Consider the following 23,887-nt stretch of genomic DNA (forward strand, 5'->3'; position numbering starts at 1 on the left):
ATGGGATTTATATAGCGCCTTTCTAATACTCAAGGCGCTTTACATCGCATTATTCATTCACTCCTCAGTCACACTCGGTGGTGGTAAGCTACTTCTGTAGCCACAGCTGCCCTGGGGCAGACTGACGGAAGCGTGGCTGCCATTCTGCGCCTACGGCCCCTCCGACCACCACCAATCACTCACACACATTCACACACAGGCAAAGGTGGGTGACGTGTCTTGCCCAAGGACACAACGACAGTATGCACTCCAAGCGGGATTCGAACCGGCTACCTTCCGGTTGCCAGCCGAACACTTAGCCCATTGTGCCATCTGTCGTCCCGATGTACTGGAGATGTTTTTATCCATAATGCACTGGAGATGTTTTTCTGTGCCCATTCCAGCTTCATCTCGTACGTTTCATATTTCCAGCAAGACTTGTGCTTTTTTGTTGCCGTGCATCAGCCCTCATTCATCTTCCGCCATTTACTCTCCCCCAGCCACATCAATGACCATTAATACGTGTTTATTTCCCTCACAATTGTCACTGAAAGTCTGGGCGACCAAGTGGACCTCACATACCCACCCCATCATGGACATCCCCTTCCTTTGCACCAAACCACCTGACCTCTCAGGTTTAGTTTAGAGATACAGCGCAGAAAAAGGCCCTTCGGCCCACCGCGTCCGCACCAACCAGCGATCCCCACACATTAACACTACCCTACACACACCAGGGACAATTTACAATTATACCAAGCCTGTTAACCCACGAACCTGGGAGTGCGGGAGGAAACCGGAGCACCCGGGGAAAACCCACGCAGGTCACGGGGAGAACGTACAGACGCCTTAACCCAAGCACCTGTAGTCAAGATCAAACTTGGCGCTGCAAGGCAGCAGCTGTACCGCTACGCCACCATGCCACCCGGTGGTCGGGACACTTACCTGCAGGCCGGTATTTCCAATGCAGCGCCTGTAGCTTGAGGTGTAAGTGATGGTCAATCATACGCCCGGCACTTGACGTAAATGGAAGGATCCCACAGGGCAAATGTTACTTATTGGAGACTGGATTACTGGTTCATTTCGTTATGATGCAGCCTTTCTATTTTGCTATTGGCTCCAATATTTGTAAAGGGGAAAAAGTCGTGGGCGTGTGCAGCATCACAAACCTGACGAGCTACGAAGTGTACCAGCAAAAGAGCAACGCCATCTTTGGTGATGACGCCAAGGTACTTTGAACGAGCATCAACAAATACACTTCAACTCCAGCAACAACGGGCAGGATAAGTATTGCTAGCAAAAGCATGGTCAATCGGGCACGTGTGAAAATACACCTTCGGGGAGCGAGTGTTAGGGAGGCAGGGAATTTCACGCCTTGGGTGATGGCCCGATCATTCGGGGAAGTGCAAGGGTCGGGAACTGCTGAGGATTGTGGTGTTGGTGGAGGGCATTCAAGGCCACAAAGGAGTTTGAAACTGAGGATGAGAAGTTCCAAGCATCGCTGAACTGGGAGCTGGCACAGGGATGATGGACGGAAGGACTCCTGGAGAGCCAGGACGTTGATGGCGGGGTCCCAGATGACTTCAATGTTATCCCTGGAATTAAAGAGGGCAGCCAGGATTGTATTGGAATCGACATCCTGAGGTAACCAAGGCAAATGAGAGGGTTTTGGCTCTTGAGTTGATGCAGACATGGTGTGCGATGACTGAACACGATGACACTCCATCGTCCCCAATCCATTCACAAAATGCAGTGACCCATCACACTATCACAAGCTCTTGAGCTAAGTGTTTTCCCCACTGCCATCATCTATTCGAAACATTTATCAGTTTGTGTGTAATGAAAGCCCTTCTTCCATTACGCCAAACGTTGCCCATTCACCGCCATGAACTCGTGTGTCCTTATGGTTGGGTTTCAAATACTTGCCCCAGGAAACAAAAACTCTCCAACATTAATTCAAGTTAAAAATGGGTCCAAATTTTATTTACCAGCTTACTCCTTTGTGATATTTTCAGGGGAATGCTTCGAAAATGTGTAGATTTACACAATACAAATTAATAAAACACGCTGGTTTTAATTATTTTCACTACTCTTTCTGATCAACGTACAAACCACTCTGTGCAAAATAGAGGTGACTTGTAGCAACTTAAGATTTAAAAAATTCTCTTCCACAATACTCTTCTGAAGTATCTGACCATTTTTCAATTGCAGGCTGGCCTCCTTCAGAAAAAGTAGTTTCTTGGAGCATGAAGATCATTTGACAACAGATCTTTTGTGTTCCAAGAGTAGACAATATTTTTAAAAATGTGTACTTTTAGTGGCATTTTTCGTTTCATTGTCCCACTGTATGGGATCATGGCAAGCAGTCAAACAAAACCGGCGGTGTGTGATGAAGTATGCTAGAGCATTTAAAATACTGTGCACAGACACCCTTTGGCACATATTCAGTTTGTGGTTGTGGAATGGAAGTCTCTTCTCTATGACTGAAGGCAGAAACTAGTTTTCAGCTCAGAGTTCCATCTGCACTTAACACTGCTGCCTCACCTCACGGCGAGAGAGAGTAGTGTCCCAGAGGGACGGGGCCAAAGGAACAATCAAGACCAATTATCTACAATTCATGGGACTGCTAGTCCGTCCTTAAGAGCAATCTGAGGGATGAACACAGTACATAAAAGCAACCTCTCCCTTTTTCTCAGACTGGAAAGATTCTACATTAAAGTTGATCAAGGACTATTTACTACTTGATCAGTACAATGAACACAACCAACACATGATTTGAAGAAGTGTCTCAACCCGAAACATCACCCATTCCTTCTCTCCATAGATGCTGCATGTCCCGCTGAGTTACTCCAGCTTTTTTTGTCTATCTTCGGTTTAAACCAGCATCTGCAGTTCCTTCCTGCGCATGTGTTGACCCAGTCAACCGTAGTTGAACGGGGAAGACACTCCTGAATCAGAAGGTGAAGGGTCCATGTCTCAATCCCAGGACTTGAGCACAAAACTCCAGGCTGTGGTGTCAGTGCAGTACTCGTGGAGTAGTGAACGCCTTGATGTTCTGTCTTCCTCCGATTTGAGATGAATCCGAGGGCTTGTGGTCCTCCTACAACAGCTTTCAAGTGGCTGCAGATCTTGAGGGATTATTTTGAAATCTAGGCAGCTTTCCCCCACAGTCTTGTGCAATGTTCAACCCAAACTTAATTTCACCAGAACACATTTACAGGTCGGAATCGCCTTGCTGTTGTAGGAGACTTTAGTACAAAAATGACTGCTGTTTTTCCGATGCTACAAGGTTACTTCATTGTCTTAAAGCAGTCATCTCAAGTGGAGAGTCATCGAAGGTACTTTATATTAAAAAAAAATTTCCATCCATTGAAAATGACACTTCATTTTTAGTTAGCATAAGTATCTTTTCCAAAAGGTGAAGCTTCAATCTTGGGGTGGCCCACATCGGAATTAATTAGGCATGTAACGATGGGGAATCTCCACCCAAACTCCCTGCTAAATCAGATGAACGATGAGGACTGAGAAGGCAGAGCCAGCAGCCAGACCCAGAGCAAGGAAGAAAGACATCACGATTCCCGTGTGCTCGGACAATTCCTTGGACACGATCCTCGGTCCATATATCATCGGCAGAGTTCCCAAGTACCCGTTGGTGAAGCCCAAAACTACGATGAAGATAGCAGGATAGATATCGTGGGCGAAGGATACTATATGCAAGTGTTCACGAGGCTGGTAATTACAGAAGATGAACAGAGGCAGGAACATTGTCCGTAACAGCACCAGGATGGGAAGAAGTCTGCTCTTTGGCCCAGGGATTTGGATCCAAGCCGTTATCTGTCGACCAGACCAGTCTGCAAAGTTATACAAGAGGAAGCTAACCATGGGTACAAAGTACTTGGTGGTCCACACATTGACTACATTCGAAGTTGACTTGATGTTGGAAGAGATGGAAGGGAAGATAATAATTGAAATGAAGAAGGTGTAGAACACACTGAAGCCCAGAGATGCAGTCTTTGTGAGGATTGGTTTCAATTGAGAAGTTGCGGTGGCATCACTGGATAAGGACTCACTCCTGACTGACCCGTTAAACAAGTTGGTTTCACTGCCCTGCACGCTGTTATTCTCATCTCCGAGATGCTGTGGTCTCTCATTCAGATTCTTCAGATAGTAGCTGAGGATTCAAAATTTAAGAAAATAGTTAACATTCTAAGTAACTTATTTCAGTCTCAGTTTTTAAGCACGTATATATATCCCTATCATCTTTAAGTGATGTCATTCAGACATGCAATTGGGTTGATGCCATCGGGCTGTTTGCATTGACTGGTGAATCATCAACTAGGGATCAAGGACAAAGGTTACAGAAGATAAGAAATAAAAGTGAAGCTGGAGTAACTCAGCAGGACAGGCAGCATCTCTGGATAGAAGGAATGGATGACATTTCGGGTCAAGACCCTTCTTCAGTCTTTAGAAGGGTCTCGACCTGATATGTCACCCATTCCTTTCTCCGGAGATCTTTCCTCCCTTGAAATGCACATTAAAATCAATTTAACCTTGTCTTCTGCCCCGATACCTCACATGGCAGGGCCACATTCTGGTCCCCATTACACGAGTGAAGCATTTTCAGTTATTTTCCTTCGCTCTGAAGAAGAGTCCCAACCTGAAATGTCACCTATCCATGCTCTCCAGAGATGATGCCTGACCCGTTGAGTTACCCAAGCACTTTGTGTCTGTTTTGTAGCCCAGCACCTACAATTCCTTGTTTCTACCTCTTTTGCAATTTTTAAACATGAAACGGTCTATGGAATTACAAGAAGCGGCTCAATGGTTTATTTATCTGAAGGACAACATTGCCAGTCGGCAACAGAAAAACAGAGCCTTGGGTGGAATGAACGGCTTGCAAGCAACATTTACACCTGATAGTGAAAGCTCCAATCCATTTTAGTTTGTATGAATTCTCAAGGTAAATATCCATTCCAGGTGAGCAAAAATAGGAAAGTGTAGTGTGGCACGACTTGTCATGTTGCAATTAAAGCACACTAGTGCTTTGAGAGGATTAACTTGAACCATTCTCAAAGTATGTGAAGTGCAAGCTTCGAAACTGATTTACAAGTTGGGGGAGATTGCGAACATTTTATTCCTCATTAGTCTCATTCATCTCCAGTGACAACAGCACAACTGTTGGCAGGATTATAACTTACATTTATTAGCCATTACTGGGACTGTCTGAATTTTAATTATAATGGAGGCAAAAGCAAAATCAATGTAGAGGATGTCAGCGCAGATAAATAGAATGCTTTGCTCACATCGAGCTTACCGCAACAATGTGGCATTTCCCAGTCTCTTCAAGTGGATCTGTCTAATGAATGCCAACATTCTCCGAGCTTATCTCTGCTGGGGATTTACATGTGGACATCACTGCCCCAAAACCTGTACGCATCAGCAATCCTCCACCAAAAAATAGATTAATTAAGTACCACATTTAATTTCTCAAATTTCTCTTGGGATCTCGCCTCTCTCCAGCTTCAAAAGCACTCCAATACTGCAGCCCTCTTTGCTTCCAGTGAGACGCTGTATTTAAATGCAAATATACTCAAGATATTAGAATCGATCAAAGTCTACACCCTTCTGTGCACGAAGGAACTGCAGATGCTGGGTTAAACCAAAGATAGACACAAAATGCTGGAGTAACTCAGCGGGACAGGCAGCATCTCTGGAGAGAAGGAATGAGTAACGTTTCGGGTCGAGACCCTTCTTCAGAACCCTACACCTTTTTGCTCTCTACAAACCTCATAGTTGAAGACTGGGACTAGGATTTTGGCCATTACTATGCCTATGGCTTAAAATTATTTCACCTTTATGGACATTAGTGGCACTGTTGGCATTTATTATCCATCCCTTATTACCCTTGAGCTGAGAAGATAACTGCGTCCGAGGATTTGAAGTCACATGTCAGAGAAGTTTATTTTCCTAAAGAATACAAGTTTGCAAACATGATTTCATCCACAATTTCATTATCAGCATTACTGAGATTATAATTTATTTTAACTTCCAAATTTGTTTAATTACTTGAATTTAATTTCCCAAATGCCATGCTGCAATTTGAACTCTGGTCTCTCGATCAATAGATCAATAACTCTTGCTAATAATCTACCAATTCAAACACTGTGCTATTGCAATGCTCTGTTAATATTATTGGAATGCTTTGATACCTTAAAAGCACTTGATCGATGAAAGTTGCTGAAGCCGTTGACTGACGGTATAGAATGGATGTTGAGAGGATGTTTCCACTAGTGGGAGAGTCTAGGACCAGAGAGCACAGCCTCACAATAAAAGGATGGTCCTTTGGGAAGGAGTTGAGGCAAACTTTCTTTAGTCAGAGGGTGGTGATTCTGTGGAATTCATTGCCACAGAAAGCTATGGAGGCCAAGTCAATGGATATTTTTACAGCAGAGATAGATAAATTCTTGATTAGCACGGGTATCATAGGTTATGAAGAAGGCAGGAGAATGGGGTCGAGAGGAAAAGAGAGATTAGCCATGATTGAATGGCTGAGTAGATGGGCCGAATGGCCCAATTCTGCTCCTAGAACATGAACGTCACAACTCCCACAGAGTAAGACTCTGCTCTGAACCTGGGGCACCAACACTATTTCAGTCTTGTATTTAAATATAAGCAAATATACCTCTCCCATTGGAATTATTAAGTTGAGCAGCAAAGAGATGAAACGGAGATTTCAGCTTCTAAATGAAACATAGAAACATAAAAAATAGGTGCAGGAGTAGGCCATTCGGCCCTTCAAGCCTGCACCGCCATTCAATATGATCATGGCTGATCATCCAACTCAGTATCCTGTACCTGCCTTCTCTCCATACCCCCTGATCCCTTTAGCCACAAGGGCCACATCTAACTCCCTCTTAAATATAGCCAATGAACTGTCCTCAACTACCTTCTGTGGCAGAGAATTCCAGAGATTCACCACTCTCTGTGTGAAAAATGTTTTTCTCATCTCGGTCCTAAAAGACTTCCCCCTTATCCTTAAATTTGAATAAAGAAAGATGAAGAGGAAGAAAAAAAATATGCTTACTTGGAATATGGGATTTTGGGGAGCAGCAAGTAGACGACAATGCAGATGACGATGAAGATATCAGCAGTAATAAAATAGGCCAGTGCACTGTCCTCAATAGAGCTGGCAGCAGCCAGGTCAACGATTGAAGCTACAGCACTGATCGTACCACCCATGGCTTGTCCTACACAGGAAACAAGGAGAAAAGTGAACATGAGCCACGCTAGCAATGATTCATTATGAAAGAAAGTTTTAAAACATATTTATTCTTGGGATGTGGATATTAATGGAATGCTGTCATTTATGCTCCCTTGTGGTGGTCGGGGAGCTTGTGTGTCTCAGTGACCCCTAGAGCTATGCCAGCGGGAGATTTGTCTCCTGTTAGGGTCTCCCATGCTGGACAGGTCGAAGGGTAGAGGCGAGATGAAGAGCGATCCTCTGGTCCTCCAGGTTGGGGGTTGAGCACAGGGCCAACAACCCTGTCTCGTAAAGCAAATATGTTACGGAAACAGCAACTGAAGGAATCAACACTACTGGGTGGAGGACCTTCGTTGCTGCCCTACATGCCAGGAGGCAGTAAGTAAGTCATTTAATACCCTTTTCTTTCTCATTTATGATATTGTTTACTATGTGTACATATTCTGCTGTGCTGCTGCTAGAACTTCAATGTTCTATCTGGGACATATGACAATAAAAGACTCTTGACTTCCTTCAATGTCCCCGTGATGGAGGACAGCAGTGAACAGGCAACTAAATTAGTGCAGACAAAAATAAAAAATAAATTAAAAATGGCGATGCTAAAATTTTGAATTTGAAATCGGAAGAGTTGGAAACACACAAGTGGTCAAACAGCGACGGTGGCAGGAGAAACAGTCCACGCTTCAGGTTTGAATCCCTTCAGCAGAACTGGGAGAGTTGGAACAAAAAAAAGATGGGTTTCAGCACCATAGAAATTGGGGGTAGAAAGATTCGAAGAATGGAGAATATTCCTGACAAGGTTAATGTCAAAGGAGAGTTTAGTTAGATACAGCGGGGAAACAGGCCCTTCGGCCCACCGAGTCCACACCGACCACCAATCCCCGACCCAACACACACTAGGGATAATTTACCCAGACACCAAGCCAATTAACCTACATACCTGTACGTCTTTGGAGTGTGGGAGGAAACTGAAGATCTCGGAGAAAACCCATACGGTCACAGGGAAAACGTATAAGCTCCGTATAGGCAGCGCCTGTAGTCGGGATCGAACCCGGGTCTCTAGCGCTGCAAGCGCTGTAGGGCAGCAACTCTACCGCTGTGCCACCGTGCTTGTTGGCCAAGTGGCTACTTTGCTTCTAGCGAGGGAGATGCTCAGCTGGCAAGACCACACAAATAGGCAAAGAGAAATAATGGCAACATGCCAATAATCAGCAACATTGTATGATATTGCTTAATGCCAAACACAAGTAAAGAATGGAGTTGGATTAACTAGACTTATTTACAAGAGCTTCAAGAAGATAAATGATCGCCTGGTCTGCTGGATGGTTCCAAGTTGGTAGTGGATCAATAACAAATTCAATGGAATATTCTATGGCTCGAGCAGCAGCATTTGGAGCCTGCTATACCGGGAACTAACAAAGTAAAATCCATTGATGTCTTCATGCAAGTTGATTAATTGGATGGGAGAAAGAATAGATGGGCTGATAGGGCAAGATGAGAAATTGCAGAATTGTTTGGAGCATCAGATCAGCATGAGCTAGATAGGGCTCTTAAAGATAGCGGAGTCAGGGGATATGGGGAGAAGGCAGGAACGGGGTACTGATTGGGGATGATCAGCCATGATCACATTGAATGGCAGTGCTGGATCAAAGGGCCGAATGGCCTACTCCTGCACCTATTGTCTATTATCAGCATCAGTGTGGAACTCAGTAGGCTGAATGAGGTTGACATAGCTCACCTGAAATCAAAGCCTGTGCATTCTTCATGGGAAATCTTCCAACCTCGCCAAACACACTGCCCAGAAAGACATTGGAAGCTCCGCTGACAATGGCCACACAGCACATGGTCAGACCAAAGAACCCATACGTCCACGTAGAGGTGTCCACTTTCACCACGACTGTGGTGATGCAGAATATAACCAGCATGACGCACAGCGACGACAGCACTCGAACCTTGGCAGAAATTCTAACAGGGAAGGAAGAAGGAAAAGTGACGACTTTCAAAGATCGCAAACTAGCAGTAAAGTCCAATGTTCGCAATCAGTTAGGTTGGAGGATGGGGACTAAACCCTGGCTTATGGGAGACCATTCAGTTGTCTGATAACAGAGGGGAAGAAGCTGTTTGGTTTAGTTTACAGGTACAGTGCGGAAACAGGCCCTCCGGCCCACCGAGTCCGCGCCGACCAGCGATCCCCGCACACCAACACTATCCTTTCACACACATTAGGGACAATTTTTTCAACATAACAAACCGATGACCCTGCAATCCTGTACGTCTTTGGAGTGTGGGAGGAAACCGAAGGTCTCGAAGAAAACCCACACGGTCAAGGGGAGAACGTACAAACTCCGTACGGACAGCACCCGTGGTTGGGATCGAACCCGGGTCTGCAAGCACTCTACCGCTGCGCCACCGTGCCTGTTCCCAAGTGTGATGCTACATTCTCTCAAGCTTTTGTTTCTTCTGCCGGAAGGGAGAGGGGAGAAGAGGGAATGGCCAGGGTGAAAATACTTACTTGTCCACCAGGAGGTAGTTGATTATTAGGCATACGACAGAAGGCACAGTCGAGGCGAGTGAAAGGTAACTTTCAAAGTAACTCTGCAAAAGGAACCACAAGAATCACATGAACCTCAGCACTCACCAGATTAATGCCATACACTGCAACAAATATTAATCGGACATTGAGGTCCTTAAAAAGGTGCAACAAAAATCACATTTTATTTTTCCACGCCACAAAAACATTGCTGGCAAAACCAGCATTTATTGGCCATCCCTAATTTAATCACCCAGGTGTCAGAGGTTCTGGGGCAAAGGCAGGAGAATGGGGTTGAGAGGGAAAGACAGATCCATTCAGTTCAGTTTAGTTTATTGTCACGTGTACCGAGGTACAGTGAAAAGCTTTTGTTGTGTGCTATGCAGTCAGCAGAAAGACAATACATGATTACAATCGAGCCATAGATACATGATAAAGTAATATGTAGGAAGGATCTGCAGATGCTGGTTTAAACTGAAGATAAACACTAAAAGCTGGAGTAACTCAGCGGGACAGCCAGCATCTCTGGAGAGAAAGAATGGGTGACGCTTTCGGTCGAGACCCTTCTTCAAACGTTAATGTCTCGTTGGTAGACAAAAGTGCTGGAGAAACTCAGCGGGTGCAGCAGCATCTATGGAGCGAAGGAAATAAGCAACTTTTCGGCCCGAAACGTTGCCCATTTCCTTCGCTCCATAGATGTTGCTGCACCCGCTGAGTTTCTCCAGCACTTTTGTCTACCTTCGATTTTCCAGCATCTGCAGTTCCTTCTTAAACACGTTAATGTCTCGTTAATGTTAGGAGAGTGTAGTGGATCAATTAGGAAGAGCATTTTGATTATTTTTGAGTTGCCTCGAGCAAGTGTGGAGTTTCCACTAAAATTAAACCTGATAAAGGGGTCTTCAAAATGATCACAGGTTCTAATTAACTCTATTGGAGTTAAATGGTTTCGCTGGGTTTGAAACACATGCAGGCGGATTCAGTCAGAATGTCATCTTCTCTACAGCAAGTAAACCCACTGGACTTGTAATCTCATCTTTCATAACCATTTCTCCCAACTAATGTTGGATCGCACAGAGCCTGATTTACGAGATTTCCTTACCTAAGGTGCCTTTGTGGGAGTGGAGGTCTGGAACGGTGGTTTGCTCATGCAACAGTATAACCTTTCCACAAACCTACTTGAGTGGCCAATAAAAGGGTCATTTAACTGTAGACAGATCAAGGCACCTATTCACACCATAGGAGCGGGGTACTGATTTTGGATGATCGGCCATGATCACATTGGATGGCGGTGCTGGCTCGAAGGGCCGAATGGCCTACCGGCTGCACCAATTTTCTATGTTTCGAATACTCACAGGAAGGTCATTCTGCTGGTGCGATCCATCTGTGCCATTGGCCAGCTTATACAACCAGTAATGCTTGGCAGTGCAGAAGAAGTTCCAAGGCAGCAGTGAGCCAATACCGAGGATGAAGAAGATCGCGTACACGCCGTTGAACGAATCCGGAGGCGGCTGGCGGAAACGGCTCCTCAGCAACGGCTTGGCGATCAGAGGATCCTCTTCTGGTGTCTGTGAGCTGGGGAACGTGTAGCGTGAATCCTCAATCTCCATCGCACCTGAAGTTGGAACAACTGGAATATCTACTTCCCCCTTTTCAGGTCTCCTGTCACCCGAAACAAGAACAAAAACAAAGAAACAATTACGATTTTTTTTCCCCCAGAGTTGTTCACTTCTGGACAATATCCAAGTCAAAGTGAACCTCAGAATTCCCTGACAGATGAGGGAGCAACATTTGTGAACATCAGCAATGGGAGGAGGAGGAGGAGGAGGAGGAGGAGGAGGAGGAGGAGGAGGAGGAGGAGGAGGAGGAGGAGAACTAAGCCACACAGCATCCCATGCTATGTCATTCTATCGGTTTATGGCTGATATTTTACATCAGCCCCACTTGCCGCATATCTCCTTGATTCTTCTGGATTGAAAAAAAAAATCTAAAGTCCATGGAGTCTAAAAAAGTCTAAAGGCAATGAAGATCTAAAAAAGATCTTCATTGAAGATCTTCATTGACTCTATCCACCAGAATGTGTTCAACCTTTCTCTTCTATACAATTCTACAGAAATAGATTCAGAGGTAGGCCCTTCAGCCCCTCATGCCTGGTCTGACATTCTGATGCTATACCTCAATGCCACTTTCTTGTGCTATCTCCATATTTGAATGAATTTCCTTTATTGTCATTCAAACCTAAGTTCGAACGAAATTTTTGTACCATGCAGTCATGACAGAAAAAAGCAACAAAACACACAATTAACACAACTTAACACAAACATCCATCGCAGTGAGTCTCCAGGCACCTCCTCACTGTGATGGGAGGCAAAAAGTCTTATCTCTTCCTTGCTTGTTCTCCCGCTGCGTCGAGGCTCTTGATGTTAAAGTCCCCGCCGGGTGATAGTAAACTCCGTGGCCGATTTTAAGCTCCACGAACGGGCAGATTCAAACTCCGCGATTCAGGGCGGACGAGGCTGCTGTTGCGGGAGCTCCCGAAAATTATTTCAGCAGACACACCAATTACTCATTCAGCCGATCAAGCACCTCGAAATTTGCAACTGCATCAAGACTTATTTTCCTGTATTCAAATCCTTTTATAACACCATTTTTTTTTGTGACCTACTTACTTGCTAAAGCAACATAGTAAAGGGCCTGTCCCACTGTACGAGTTTACACAAGAGCTCTCCCGAGTTTAAAAAAAAAATCAAACTCGTAGTAAGAATGTAGAATGTACGTAGTGGGTACGTCGGAGCTTGGGACGTCTCTTAGCGGCTCGTAACGCTAACGGCAGGTACTCGGGAAATGCGGTAAGCTCGTGAAGATTTTTCAACATGTTGAAAAATGTCCACGAGAGCCCAGAGTACCCACGAGCGGCTATTACCGTAATCCTCCGAGTTCGAATCAGGGGAAACTCGGGAGAACTCTTGAATATAGCTCGTACAGTGGGACAGCCCCTTAACTCTCCGTTGGAGACCAAAGAAAGTACAGATGCTGTCTTACAAAAAAAAACAAAGTACTGGAGGATCCCAGCGGGCCAGGCAACTTCTTTGGAGAATATGGATTGGTGACTTTTCGGATCAGGACCCTTCTTCAGACTGATTATGATTGGGGGGGGGGGGGGGGGGGGGGGGGGGGGATATAAGAGGAGGGAAGGGTGGGGGGGGCAAGACAAAACCTGGTGAGTGATAGGTGGATATAGGCGAGGAAAGGGGGGTGGGTGAAAGGCAGATGGGTGGGCAAAGGGCAAAGTTGAAAAGACAAATAATGTCAGATAAGGATAGAAGCTGTGAGTTGTGATGCTAGAGGAAGGAATATACGTAGGTGGAAGGGGAGAAATGGGTGCGAGTCTACGTGGGCACAGGTAAGGGGACGGGAATCAAAAGGGGTTGTTTGTGATAGTTACCCAAAATTGGAGATTTCAATGTTCACTCCATTAGGTTGTAAGCTAAGCAGAATACAAGGTGCTGTTTCTCCAGTTTGCGTGTGGCCTCACTCTGTCATACCTGCTAATCCTTCTTAGACCTTCATTGAATTTAGATGTCATCCTCTCACCCCATTCCTGTACTAACCTTTCTGTCCTGGGCCTCCTTTACTGTCAGAATGAGGCCACATGCACAGCAGAGAAACAGCACGTCATATTTCTCTTGGGCAGCTTACAACCCAGCGGTATGGATAGTGATTTTTCTAATTTCAGGTAATAATAATAATAATAATGGATGGGATTTATATAGCGCCTTTCTAATACTCAAGGCGCTTTACATCGCATTATTCATTCACTCCTCAGTCACACTCGGTGGTGGTAAGCTACTTCTGTAGCCACAGCTGCCTTGGGGCAGACCGACGGAAGCATGGCTGCCAATCTGCGCCTACGGCCCCTCCGACCACCACCAATCACTCACACACATTCACACACATTCACACACAGGCAAAGGTGGGTGAAGTGTCTTGCCCAAGGACACAACGACAGTATGCACTCCAAGCGGGATTCGAACCGGCTATCTTCCGGTTGCCAGCCGAACACTTAGCCCATTGTGCCATCTGTCGTCCTAACCCTTGCATTCCCCCTCTCTCTCCGTCCCTCCCCCGCCCAAGCCGTCTCACTGGATTCATACTTTGTTTCCCTTCATCATCACCTTTCCCACAGCCAACAACAGACCATTGTGGGCTCCACCTTTCCTGAGTCATTGGTGCCAGTTAAATTTTTTCTGTACTTTCTCCATACCTCTAGTTTCCCTCTCCCCCGACTCTCAGCCTGAAGAAAGGTCTCGGCCTGAAAAGTCAATTATTCCTTTTCACCAGAGATGCTGCCTGGCCCGCTGAGTTACTCCAGCATTTTGAGTCTTTGTCTATTCCCTATTTCCAGTTTTCTGTGTCTTCTGTGAAAACAGGCACAACATACTTGTCAAATCCATCTGCATTTCCTTATTCCCCAAAATAGTTTGTTACGTGGAAAACAAAACAATGATCTTTAATACCCGTTCGTTTATACGCAATCAGAAGTTTTTATCTTTCTCGTTCGATTACCCTCATATTCCACCTTCATCTTTTGCTTATCACTGCCTATACACCTTTTCTGAGATGAATTTTTCTTATCACACAGGTTCACAACTGTTTTGGTAACATAAGCTTTTTCCTTTGATCTAATCCTATTATTAGTCACAGCTGGATCTATTTTCCTAGTTGAGTTTTGTACCTTGAAGTGATTATAGATTTGTTGAAATCCATGTGTTAATTCTTTGAATGTTAAATGCCTGTCTGCTGTTTTACATCTACCACTGTCAACACACACCATACCATCGGAGTTTGTTTTGTTTAAACTGAAGACCCTTGTGTCAGATCGAACTAATCACTGAAAATTCTTGGATAACATGCGTTCTCATTATGATTACTGCTCCCTGAAAGCCCCTTATTAAACAAATCATTAATTTGGTTTTTCCTCCTCAAACAATACAGGAACTATATTATACCTCAGATAGACATAAAATGCTGAGTTACTCAGCGGGACAGGCAGCATCTCTGGTGAGAAGGAATGGGCGATGTTTCGAGCCGAGACCCTTCTTCAGACCCGAGACGTCACCCATTCCTTCTCTCTATTTACTCCAGCATGTTGTGTCTATCTTCGGTTTAGAAACATAGAAAATAGGTGCAGGAGTAGGCCATTCGGCCCTTCGAGCCTGCACCGCCATTCAATATGATCATGGCTGATCATCCAACTCAGTATCCCGTACCTGCCTTCTCTCGATACCCCCCTGATCCCTTTAGCCACAAGGGCCACATCTAACTCCCTCTTAAATATAGCCAATGAACAGGCCTCAACTACCTTCTGTAGCAGAGAGTTCCAGAGATTCACCACTCTGTGTTTAAACCAGCATCTGCAGTTCCTTCCAATACCTTTATACCTCATTGTTTCCACTGATCTACAAAATTCTCCCTTCGCACAATACACTAATTCTTTGACAAAATGATTGGCTAATATCCTCATGATTGTACCGCACTTGTGAATTCCTGATTTATACCATACCCTGCATCATTGGGAGTGTTTGCAAATCGATAGACAGCTCCCTATGTTTTTAGTACATAATTAAAAAAAGATCAGAGGTACTTGTTAATGGACTTCTTTCCCATCCTTATTGCCGACTGAAGCAACCCCTCCCTCTCCATCCATCCCCCACCCCAGTCACACGAGCTTCAAAGTCGTCTTGTAGAGTCTCTTTGTCAGTACTTGTTTTCACCGAGCTCACAGCTAACAATGGTCTGGTTTTTTTTTATCATTGTTACTTTTTTTTGCATATCTTTAATTCATTTGTTCTTTCTTACTCCCCATCACCGTCCATATCTCTCGTTTCCCTTTCCCCCTGACTCTCAGTCTGAAGAAGGGTCTCGACCCGAAACATCACCCATTCCTTTTCTCCAGAGATGCCGTCTGACCCACTGAGTTACTCCAGCTTTTTGTGTCTATCTTTGGTTTTGGACCAGCATGTGCAATTCCTTCCAACACATCTTCGCCTACTCGATCTCTTCAAGAACATTTCTTGCTGCCCCTACCAGGCTTCTGCTCCATCTGTGAACTCCACCCAGACTGATTCCACTTCTTGGCTTTTTGAAGCTGGGGATCTCTCTCCATTGCCTTTCCAACGTTCTTAATACCTGGCTGCCTCACCTCAAATGGCCGCCCGCGCGTTGAAAATCTAAAATACAAGCAGAATTTGCTGGAAATCCTAAACAGGTCAGAGCACATCTCTGGGAAGAAAACCAGATGTAACGTTTCATGCATTGACCAGTTAATCTTGCAGCTTATTCCCATGGTTACACTGATTTCACACTATCAGAGATATTCACCATCTCTCTGCAGGGATAATTTTCTAATGCCTCCTTCCCAGTCCTAACATGGGGACTTTGACTGAAACATTAACTGTTTCCCTCCCTACGTATCCAGCTCTGAAATGTCCTGATGTGCGGAGGAGTCCCGAAACTTAGCTTTTATTGACCTGTCCTCATTTGCCAATTTACCCATCATCCTGTAATATTTAATTCCCCATCTTAGTCACTATGCAAGGATATCTGTATGCTACTACCGAAACAACTCATCTGTTGTTTCAAATGCTGCACTTATTCAAGACATGGAAACAGGCCCTTTGGCCCAACTAGCCTATGCTGACCAAGTTGCCACCTGTAGTCAGTCCCATTAAATGGCGTTTGGCCCATATCCCCCTGAACCATTCCTATCCATGTACCTGGCCATGTGTCTTTTAAATGTAACTGCACCCTCTTCAACACATCTTCTGGCAGCTCGTACCTGCCCCCATCTATCAGCGCGTTCCATATACCCTCTACCCACTGTGTGAAACCATTGCCAGTCAGAACCCTTTAACTCTTTCCTCTCTCGCCTCAAACCTGTGCCCTCAAATTTTTAGACTCCCCAAACCTGGGGAAAAAAAGGCCGACTATTTACCTTGTCTGTGTCCCGCATGGTTTTATAAACTTATGTAAAAGTCATCCCCCTCTTCCGCTCCACGAATTAAAAGTGCCCCAATTTATTTAGTCTCTCTTATAACTCACGCCTTCCTGATCTGGTGACATTCATGTGAATCTTTCTGAAACCCTTTCCAGTTTAAATGACATCAGTCCTTCAGCTCGGTGACCAGAAGAGCACAAGGTTGTGGTTTCATTAGCATCTGGTATATGCTCAGTACAGGATGTCAGGGGTAATGATGGAGACAGATGTAGGAGATGCAATACCTCAGATGGCGGAAGTAGTGGCATTTAAGAGACTTTCCGATAAGTACATGGATAGACAGGGAAGGGGGTGTGGATTATGTGCAGGCCAAGCAGTTTAGTTTATCTTGGCTTCATGTTTGGCATGGACATTATGGGCCGAATGGCCTGATCTATGCCGCACATAACATCTATGTTCATATTCTACAAATGCCAATTTGATTCCATCAGCTCCTATAGACTACAGCAGCAATACATCATCTCGGCTGCCACGTCAGTCTTCATGTAAATAATTCAACTATTTAAACTCATTTATTTGTATATTAAATTGCTTCAGGGCTCTGACATCACCAAAGTTTATTCCTCAACCCAGTGGGAACAACATCCTGCGCTGAAACAATTCTCCAGCAGATTCCACAGACCGTTATTCTCAGCTCGCACACATTTAGAGACAGCAACTCCAACAGATGGACACACAATGCTGGAGTAACTCAGCGGGACAGGCAGCATCTCTGGAGAGAAGGAATGGGTGGCGTTTCGGGTCGAGACCCTTGGGTCTCTCCATTCCTTCTCTCCAGAGATGTTGCCTGTCCCGCTGAGTTAAGGCCCTGTCCCACTTTACTGAGTTTCTCACAAACTCTCCCGAGTTTTCCCCTTGATTCGAACACGGGGAATGTCGGTAGCGAGCCCGTAGGAGCCCGTATGTTTCATAGCAGCTTGTAATGCCAACCGTAGGAACTCGGTGCATCCGGTAAGTCGGGACGTTTTTTTTCAACATGTTGTAAAATGTCCACGAGTTAAACAAAATAGCCCCCAGTACCTGCGAACGGCTATTATCGTAATTCTCCGAGTTCGAATAAAGGGAAAAACTCGGGAGAATTTGTGAGTAACTCGGGAAACAGGGCCTTTACTCCAGAATTATGTGTCTATCTTCGATTTAAACCAGCATCTGCAGTTCATTCCTACCAATTCCAGCAGATGACCTAATTATGTCAGAAAATATCATATCATCTTGAAATATCATAATAATGCTAAACTAGACGAAGGCTTAAAACATCACCAACATACCAACCCAAGCCCACACTCTATACCATGAAAACTCGGGTGAAGCAAACACCACACCACTGACAATTGTTATTTAAACCCAGTCTTTTGTGTCGTCCCTGCAGGACCCTGCTTCCCTCAGCAATCACAGCCCATTCCTTCTCCATATTAAATGCAATATCCATCATGTAATAAAAATGAACTGCAGATGCTGCTTTACACCATACACAAAAATGGGCGGCACGGTGGTAGATTTTCTGCCTTACTCCTCCGCCTCCCTGTCCTGTCCACCACCCTCTCTCTATTCCCTCTCCAACTCTCTCCTCCACTTCTGCACCCCTCCACCCTTTAACATCCCTTAATCCTCCACCCTCTCCTGTCCACCACCCTGTCCCTGCTCCACCCCTCTCCTCCACCTCCCTATCCTGTCCACCATCCTATCATTATCCCCACCTCTCTCTCCCCTCCCCCTACCTCCTCTCCCCTCCACCCCTCCACCCCTCCACCCCTCCCTCTCCCCCCCACCCCCTCTCCCCCCTACCCCCTCTCTGCCCTCCCTCTACCTCCTCTCCCCTCCACCCCTCCCCCACCCCCCACCCCGCTGTGCAAGGTGAGAGCGGGTGCAGGAGGTTGTGTTGCACCAGCTGCAGTTGCAGCGCCCGCTGTCCCGGGACAGTCTCTCTCCCCCCGCCCGTCACTCACTCACCCACCGGCCCGGACCCGCGACCCGCCGCTGTCAATCACCGCCAGGCCCAGGCCTGGCCCCGCCCCCCGCGGCCGCGGCCAATCAGCAGTGGGTGGGCGGGGACACGTGACGTGCTGCCCGAGGCGAGGAAGGGAGGGCGGTTCCCAGAGAGACGGATTCCTGCAGCAACGGCCAGCCCTATGCAATGCCCCTCCATGTAATGCCCCCTGCTCCTCCATACCTATGCAATGCCCCCTGCCCCTCCATACCCATGCAATGCCCCCTGCCCCCATGCCCATGCAATGCCCCCTGCCCCCATGCCCATGCAATGCCCCCTGTCCCTCCATGCCCATGCAATGCCCCCTGTCCCTCCATGCCCATGCAATGCCCCCTGTCCCTCCATGCCCATGTAATGCCCCCTTCCCCTCCATGCCCATGCAATGCCCCCTGCCCCTCCATGCTCATGTAATGCCCCCTGCCCCTCCATGCTCATGTAATGCCCCCTGCCCCTCCATACCCATGCAATGCCCCCTTCCCCTCCACACCCATGCAATGCCCACTGCCCCAACATGCTCTGCACCCAGCCACCTCCCTCAGCATTCACAGCCCATTGCTACTCCATGCCACATTCAATGCAAAATCCACCTTGGTGTAAAAATGAACTGCAGATGCTGCTTTATACCAAAGATAGACACTAAAAAACGGGTAAACTTTAAAAAGGAACAGTAGATGCTGGAAAATCGAAGGTAGACAAAAATGATGGATAAACTCAGCAGGTGAGGCAGCATCTATGGAGTGAAGGAATAGGCAACGTTTCGGATCGAGACCTTCCATCAGTCTGAAGAAGGGTCTCGACCCGAAACGTTGCCTATTTCCTTCGCTCCATAGATGCTGCCTCACCCGCTGAGTTTCTCCAGCATTTTTGTCTACCCACAAAAAATGGGTGGCACGGTGGCAGAGTTGCTGCCTTCGAGCACCAGAAACCCAGCATTGATCCTGACTACAGTTGCCTGTCTGTAAGGAGTTTGCACGTTCTCCCCTAGACGTGCGTGGGCTTTCTCTGAGATCTTTGGTTTCCTCCCAGATCTTCAGTATCCTCCCACACTCCAAAGACGTACCTAGCTTTTGTTGGTTAATTGGCTTGGTTATAAATGTAACATTGTCCCTCGTGGTGTGTTAGGTAGGTACGAGGATCGATGTTCGGTGCGGACTCGGTGGGCCGAAGGGCCTGTTTCCGCGCTGTATCTCTAAGATACAACAAGGTAAAATGCTGGAGTAACCTTCCATCTAAGGAGGGTCCCGGCCCAAAACATCACCTATCCATGTTCTTCAGGGATGCTGCCTGACCCACTTACTCTAGCACTTTGTGTCTATCAAAGGCCTTCCGAAATTCCTGTTCTGAAGGTTAGGAGTCTCCAACAAGTCACACAGATACCAAATAAATGAAGTGAACGCTTCATTCTCCACCACTTATCAAGGCAGTGAGTTGCAAAACCTGGTCAACTCCTTTCTCAACTCCTCTCTAGCCCCTCAACCTCTATATCCTTGTTGCTATCTGCCCTGTCCAGGAACTAACGTGGTGTTGTTCTCCCTGCTACACCCTCCCATTCTTTTTTACACTTTACTTAACTCCTTCCCCCCCCCCCCCCCCCCCATCCTTAGTCTCCTTTCTTTCCAAAGAAGCAAACCAACCTGCCTATTCTTTAATGAAAGACACAAAAAGCTGGAGTAACGCAGCGGGTCAGACAGCATCTCTGCAGAGAAGGAATAGGTGACATTTCAGGTCGGAAGAAGGGTCTCGAAACATCACCTTTCCTCCAGAGATGCTGTTTGACCCGCTGAGTTACTACAGCTTTTTGTGTCTAATCACAACAGAATACAGAAATCAAACAGAACACGACGTCAGCGGACATATTCACTTTATCAGCACTTTAGCTTATAAGGATATACATGGACTTCGATAAATATAACAAGGCAGATAGACAATAGAGGCAACAAGATTCAAGAGAGGTGGGATAGCCATGTGCAAAATAGAAATAATGACCACTCAAAAAAAATAGAAGTCTCCTAATTAAGAACTCTAGTGCAAATATACCAAAGAAAACTATGCAAGATGTCACTATGTAAAGCTTATTTCACAGCCCACAGCTAGCACTGATCTGACTGTCATGTGGTACATCTCATGACTCCAACTGGTTCAATAGTGAGGCGTTGGAAGGAGATTATTCCAGGCTACCCAGTCTGGGCTGGCTCTTACCATTCAGGCAGATATTCTGTGTTTCAAATTCAAATTCAAATTTGTGATGAAAGTTCAACAACTGTAACACACATTCACACACACACACACACACACAATGCACACACATACACAATGCGCACACACACACACTGCACACACACACACACTCACACAATGCACACACATACATAGAATGCACACACACATACAATGCACACACACACACACACACACACACAAACAGTACACACACAAACAATGCATACACACACACACACACATGCACACAAACAATACACACACACACAAACAATGCATACACACACACACACACATGCACACAAACAATACACACACACAAACAATACACACACACACACACACAAACAACACACACACACACACAATGCACACACACTATGCACACACACACACACAAATGCATACACACACACACACAAAAAATGCTCACGCTGAGTTACTCCAGCTTTTTGTGTCTTGTCTTCTAACACACGTACAGTCTTGACTCTCGATAAGAAAGCAAGCGGTGCAAATACACCAGGCCAAAAGTGGACGACTCACCTGTGAAAGAGAGCAAGGTTTCAGAGCGTGTTTTGTTGGTGCATTCTACAAAGATTGTGGATCAGGTCCCCGTGACCGAGACATGGCACCACAGGAAGAGACAAAAGCAGAAATGTGGCCGTAGACAGAAACTCTGAAGCCTGACAGAAACTCAGTGTTTACTCACTTCACTGCACTTCCATGTGCAACTGCAGAAGGGCCTTCACCGTCAGGCAGATTTCCCCAACCACTGACGTTTTGTTTCTGGTTAAAATTCAAGAAGCGATGAACTATAAATTGTCCCTAGTGTGTATAGGATAGTTTTAGTGTGCGGAGATCGCTGGTCGGCATAGACTTGGTGGACCGAAGGGCCTGTTTCCGCACTGTATCTCTAAACTAATCTGAAAATCTCTGCCTTAACAATATCCATTGACTAAGTCTCTGTAATCACCAGTTTGTAGGTTAATTGGGTTCTGTAGAGGGAGGATTCACCACCCTCTGACTAAAGAAATTCCTCCTCATCACCTTTCTAAAGGTACGTCCTTTTATTCTGAGGCTAAGGCCTCTGATCCTGGACTCTCCCACTAATGGAAATATCCTCTCCACATCCACTCTTTACAGGCCTTGTGCTGGAACAAGTGCTGGAACTATTCAGTGGGTCAGGCAGCATCTCTGGAGAACATGCAGAAGAGTTTTGCCAGAAACGTCACCTATCTATGTCCCTCAGATATTCTGGCTGACCCGCTGAGTTTCTCCAGCACTTTGTGTAGAGGGCCTGATCTCTTCAGTGTAATGACAGATTGTGCACATCCTCATAAGTGGGTGGACAGACAGACAGACACACACATATTCACAATCATTTTGTTTGTGAAGGTCCTGATACCCCAGACTGATTCCTGGGATGTCAGGACGTTCATATGAAGAAAGACTGGATAGACTCGGCTTGTACTCGCTAGAATTTAGAAGATTGAGGGAGGTTCTTATAGAAACCTACAAAATTCTTAAGGGGCTGGACAGGCTAGATGCAGGAAGATTGTTCCCGATGTTGGGGAAGTCCAGGACAAGGGGTCACAGCTTAAGGATAAAGGGGAAATCCTTTAGGACCGAGATGAGAAAAACATTTTTCACACAGAGAGTGGTGAATCTGTGGAACTCTCTGCCACAGAAAGTAGTTGAGGCCAGTTCATTGGCTATATTTAAGAGGGAGTTAGATGTGGCCCTTGTGGCTAAAGGGATCAGGGGGTACGGAGAGAAAGCAGGTACAGGATACTGAGTTGGATGATCAGCCATGATCATATTGAATGGCGGTGCAGGCTCGAAGGGCCGAATGGCCTACTCCTGCACCTATTTTCTATGTTTCTATGTTTGCAAACTGTGCAGATCACGCTCCTCTGCCCAAAGTCCCTTTTCCTGCATACGTAATGATCCAAACACTAACATGTAGCCCTGGTACTTTTAAGAATCAAAAGGAATCAAATTGCACAGTGGCACAATGATAGAGCTGCTGCCTCACAGTGTCAGAGACCCGGCTCCGATCCTGACTACAGGAGCTGTCTGTACGGAGTTTGTACATTCTCCCCATGTCAGGGGATATGGGGAGAAGGCAGGAACGGGGTACTGATTAGGGATGATCAGCCATGATCACATTGAATGGCGGTGCTGGCTCGAAGGGCCGAATGGCCTACTCCTGCACCGATTGTTATTGTCCGGGGTCGGTTTTCCCCGGGATCTCCAGTTTCCGCCCACACTCCAAAGACGTACAAGTTTGTAGGTTAATTGGCTTTGGTAAAAGATTGTAAATTGTCCTTAGTGTGTGTAGGACAGGGTTCGTATACAGTGATCGCTGGTCGGTGTGGGCGGTGGGTCTGTATCTGTGTTGTATAAACTGAACTATACTGATCAAACATTGGCAGCAACCCGCCCAGGACAGCCGCTGTCAATCACCGCCAGGCCTGGCCCCGCCCCCCGCGTGTTTCCAGCTTCAGGTTCCTGGGGGTCAACATCTCCGATGACCTCTCTTGGGCCTACAATACCTCAACTCTGGTCAAGAAGGCTCACCAGCGTCTCTTCTTCCTGAGGAGACTGAAGAAGGTCCATCTGTCTCCTCAGATCCTGGTGAACTTCTACCGCTGCACCATCGAGAGCATCCTTACCAACTGTATCACAGTATGGTATGGCAACTGCTCTGTCTCCGACCGGAAGGCATTGCAGAGGGTGGCGAAAATTGCCCAACGCATCACCGGTTCCTCGCTCCCCTCCATTGAGTCTGTCCAAAGCAAGCGTTGTCTGCGGAGGGCGCTCAGCATCGCCAAGGACTGCTCTCACCCCAACCATAGA

The 23,887-nt window shown here is 46.2% G+C and overlaps 1 protein-coding gene across 5 annotated transcripts; it reads right to left on the reverse strand.

Moving 5' to 3' along the window:
* Positions 1-1,931: 1,931 nt before the first annotated feature.
* On the reverse strand, positions 1,932-21,636 carry slc29a3 (solute carrier family 29 member 3). 5 transcript variants are annotated; one of them, XM_033012437.1, is made up of 7 exons: positions 18,772-18,860; positions 14,029-14,182; positions 11,120-11,426; positions 9,750-9,832; positions 8,976-9,202; positions 7,061-7,223; positions 1,932-4,147 (listed from the first exon to the last, which is right to left on the reverse strand). In XM_033012437.1, the coding sequence occupies exons 3-7, from the start codon at positions 11,372-11,374 to the stop codon at positions 3,475-3,477; spliced, it is 1,401 nt and encodes a 466-aa protein (XP_032868328.1). In that variant the 5' UTR covers positions 11,375-11,426; positions 14,029-14,182; positions 18,772-18,860; the 3' UTR covers positions 1,932-3,474. The 5 variants fall into 5 exon arrangements, with proteins under 5 accessions (XP_032868328.1, XP_032868331.1, XP_032868332.1 ...); XM_033012440.1 differs by lacking the exon at positions 18,772-18,860 and adding an exon at positions 15,328-15,347; XM_033012441.1 differs by lacking the exons at positions 14,029-14,182; positions 18,772-18,860 and adding an exon at positions 21,572-21,636.
* Positions 21,637-23,887: the final 2,251 nt, after the last annotated feature.

Source organism: Amblyraja radiata, chromosome 37 (assembly GCF_010909765.2).
Source record: "Amblyraja radiata isolate CabotCenter1 chromosome 37, sAmbRad1.1.pri, whole genome shotgun sequence".
Taxonomy (NCBI): Eukaryota; Metazoa; Chordata; class Chondrichthyes; order Rajiformes; family Rajidae; genus Amblyraja; species Amblyraja radiata.

What these genes read in the sequence shown, in the direction of transcription:
- slc29a3 (XM_033012441.1), bottom strand. Translation starts at nt 11,374, where the DNA reads ATGGAGATTGAGGATTCACGCTACACGTTCCCCAGCTCACAGACACCA. An exon ending in AACTACCTCCTGGTGGACAA is followed by an intron (nt 9,203 to 9,749) that starts GTAAGTATTTTC and finishes CTTCCCTGTTAG; the next exon opens with AATTTCTGCCAAGGTTCGAG. An exon ending in TGCACAGGCTTTGATTTCAG is followed by an intron (nt 7,224 to 8,975) that starts GTGAGCTATGTC and finishes TTTCCTGTGTAG; the next exon opens with GACAAGCCATGGGTGGTACG.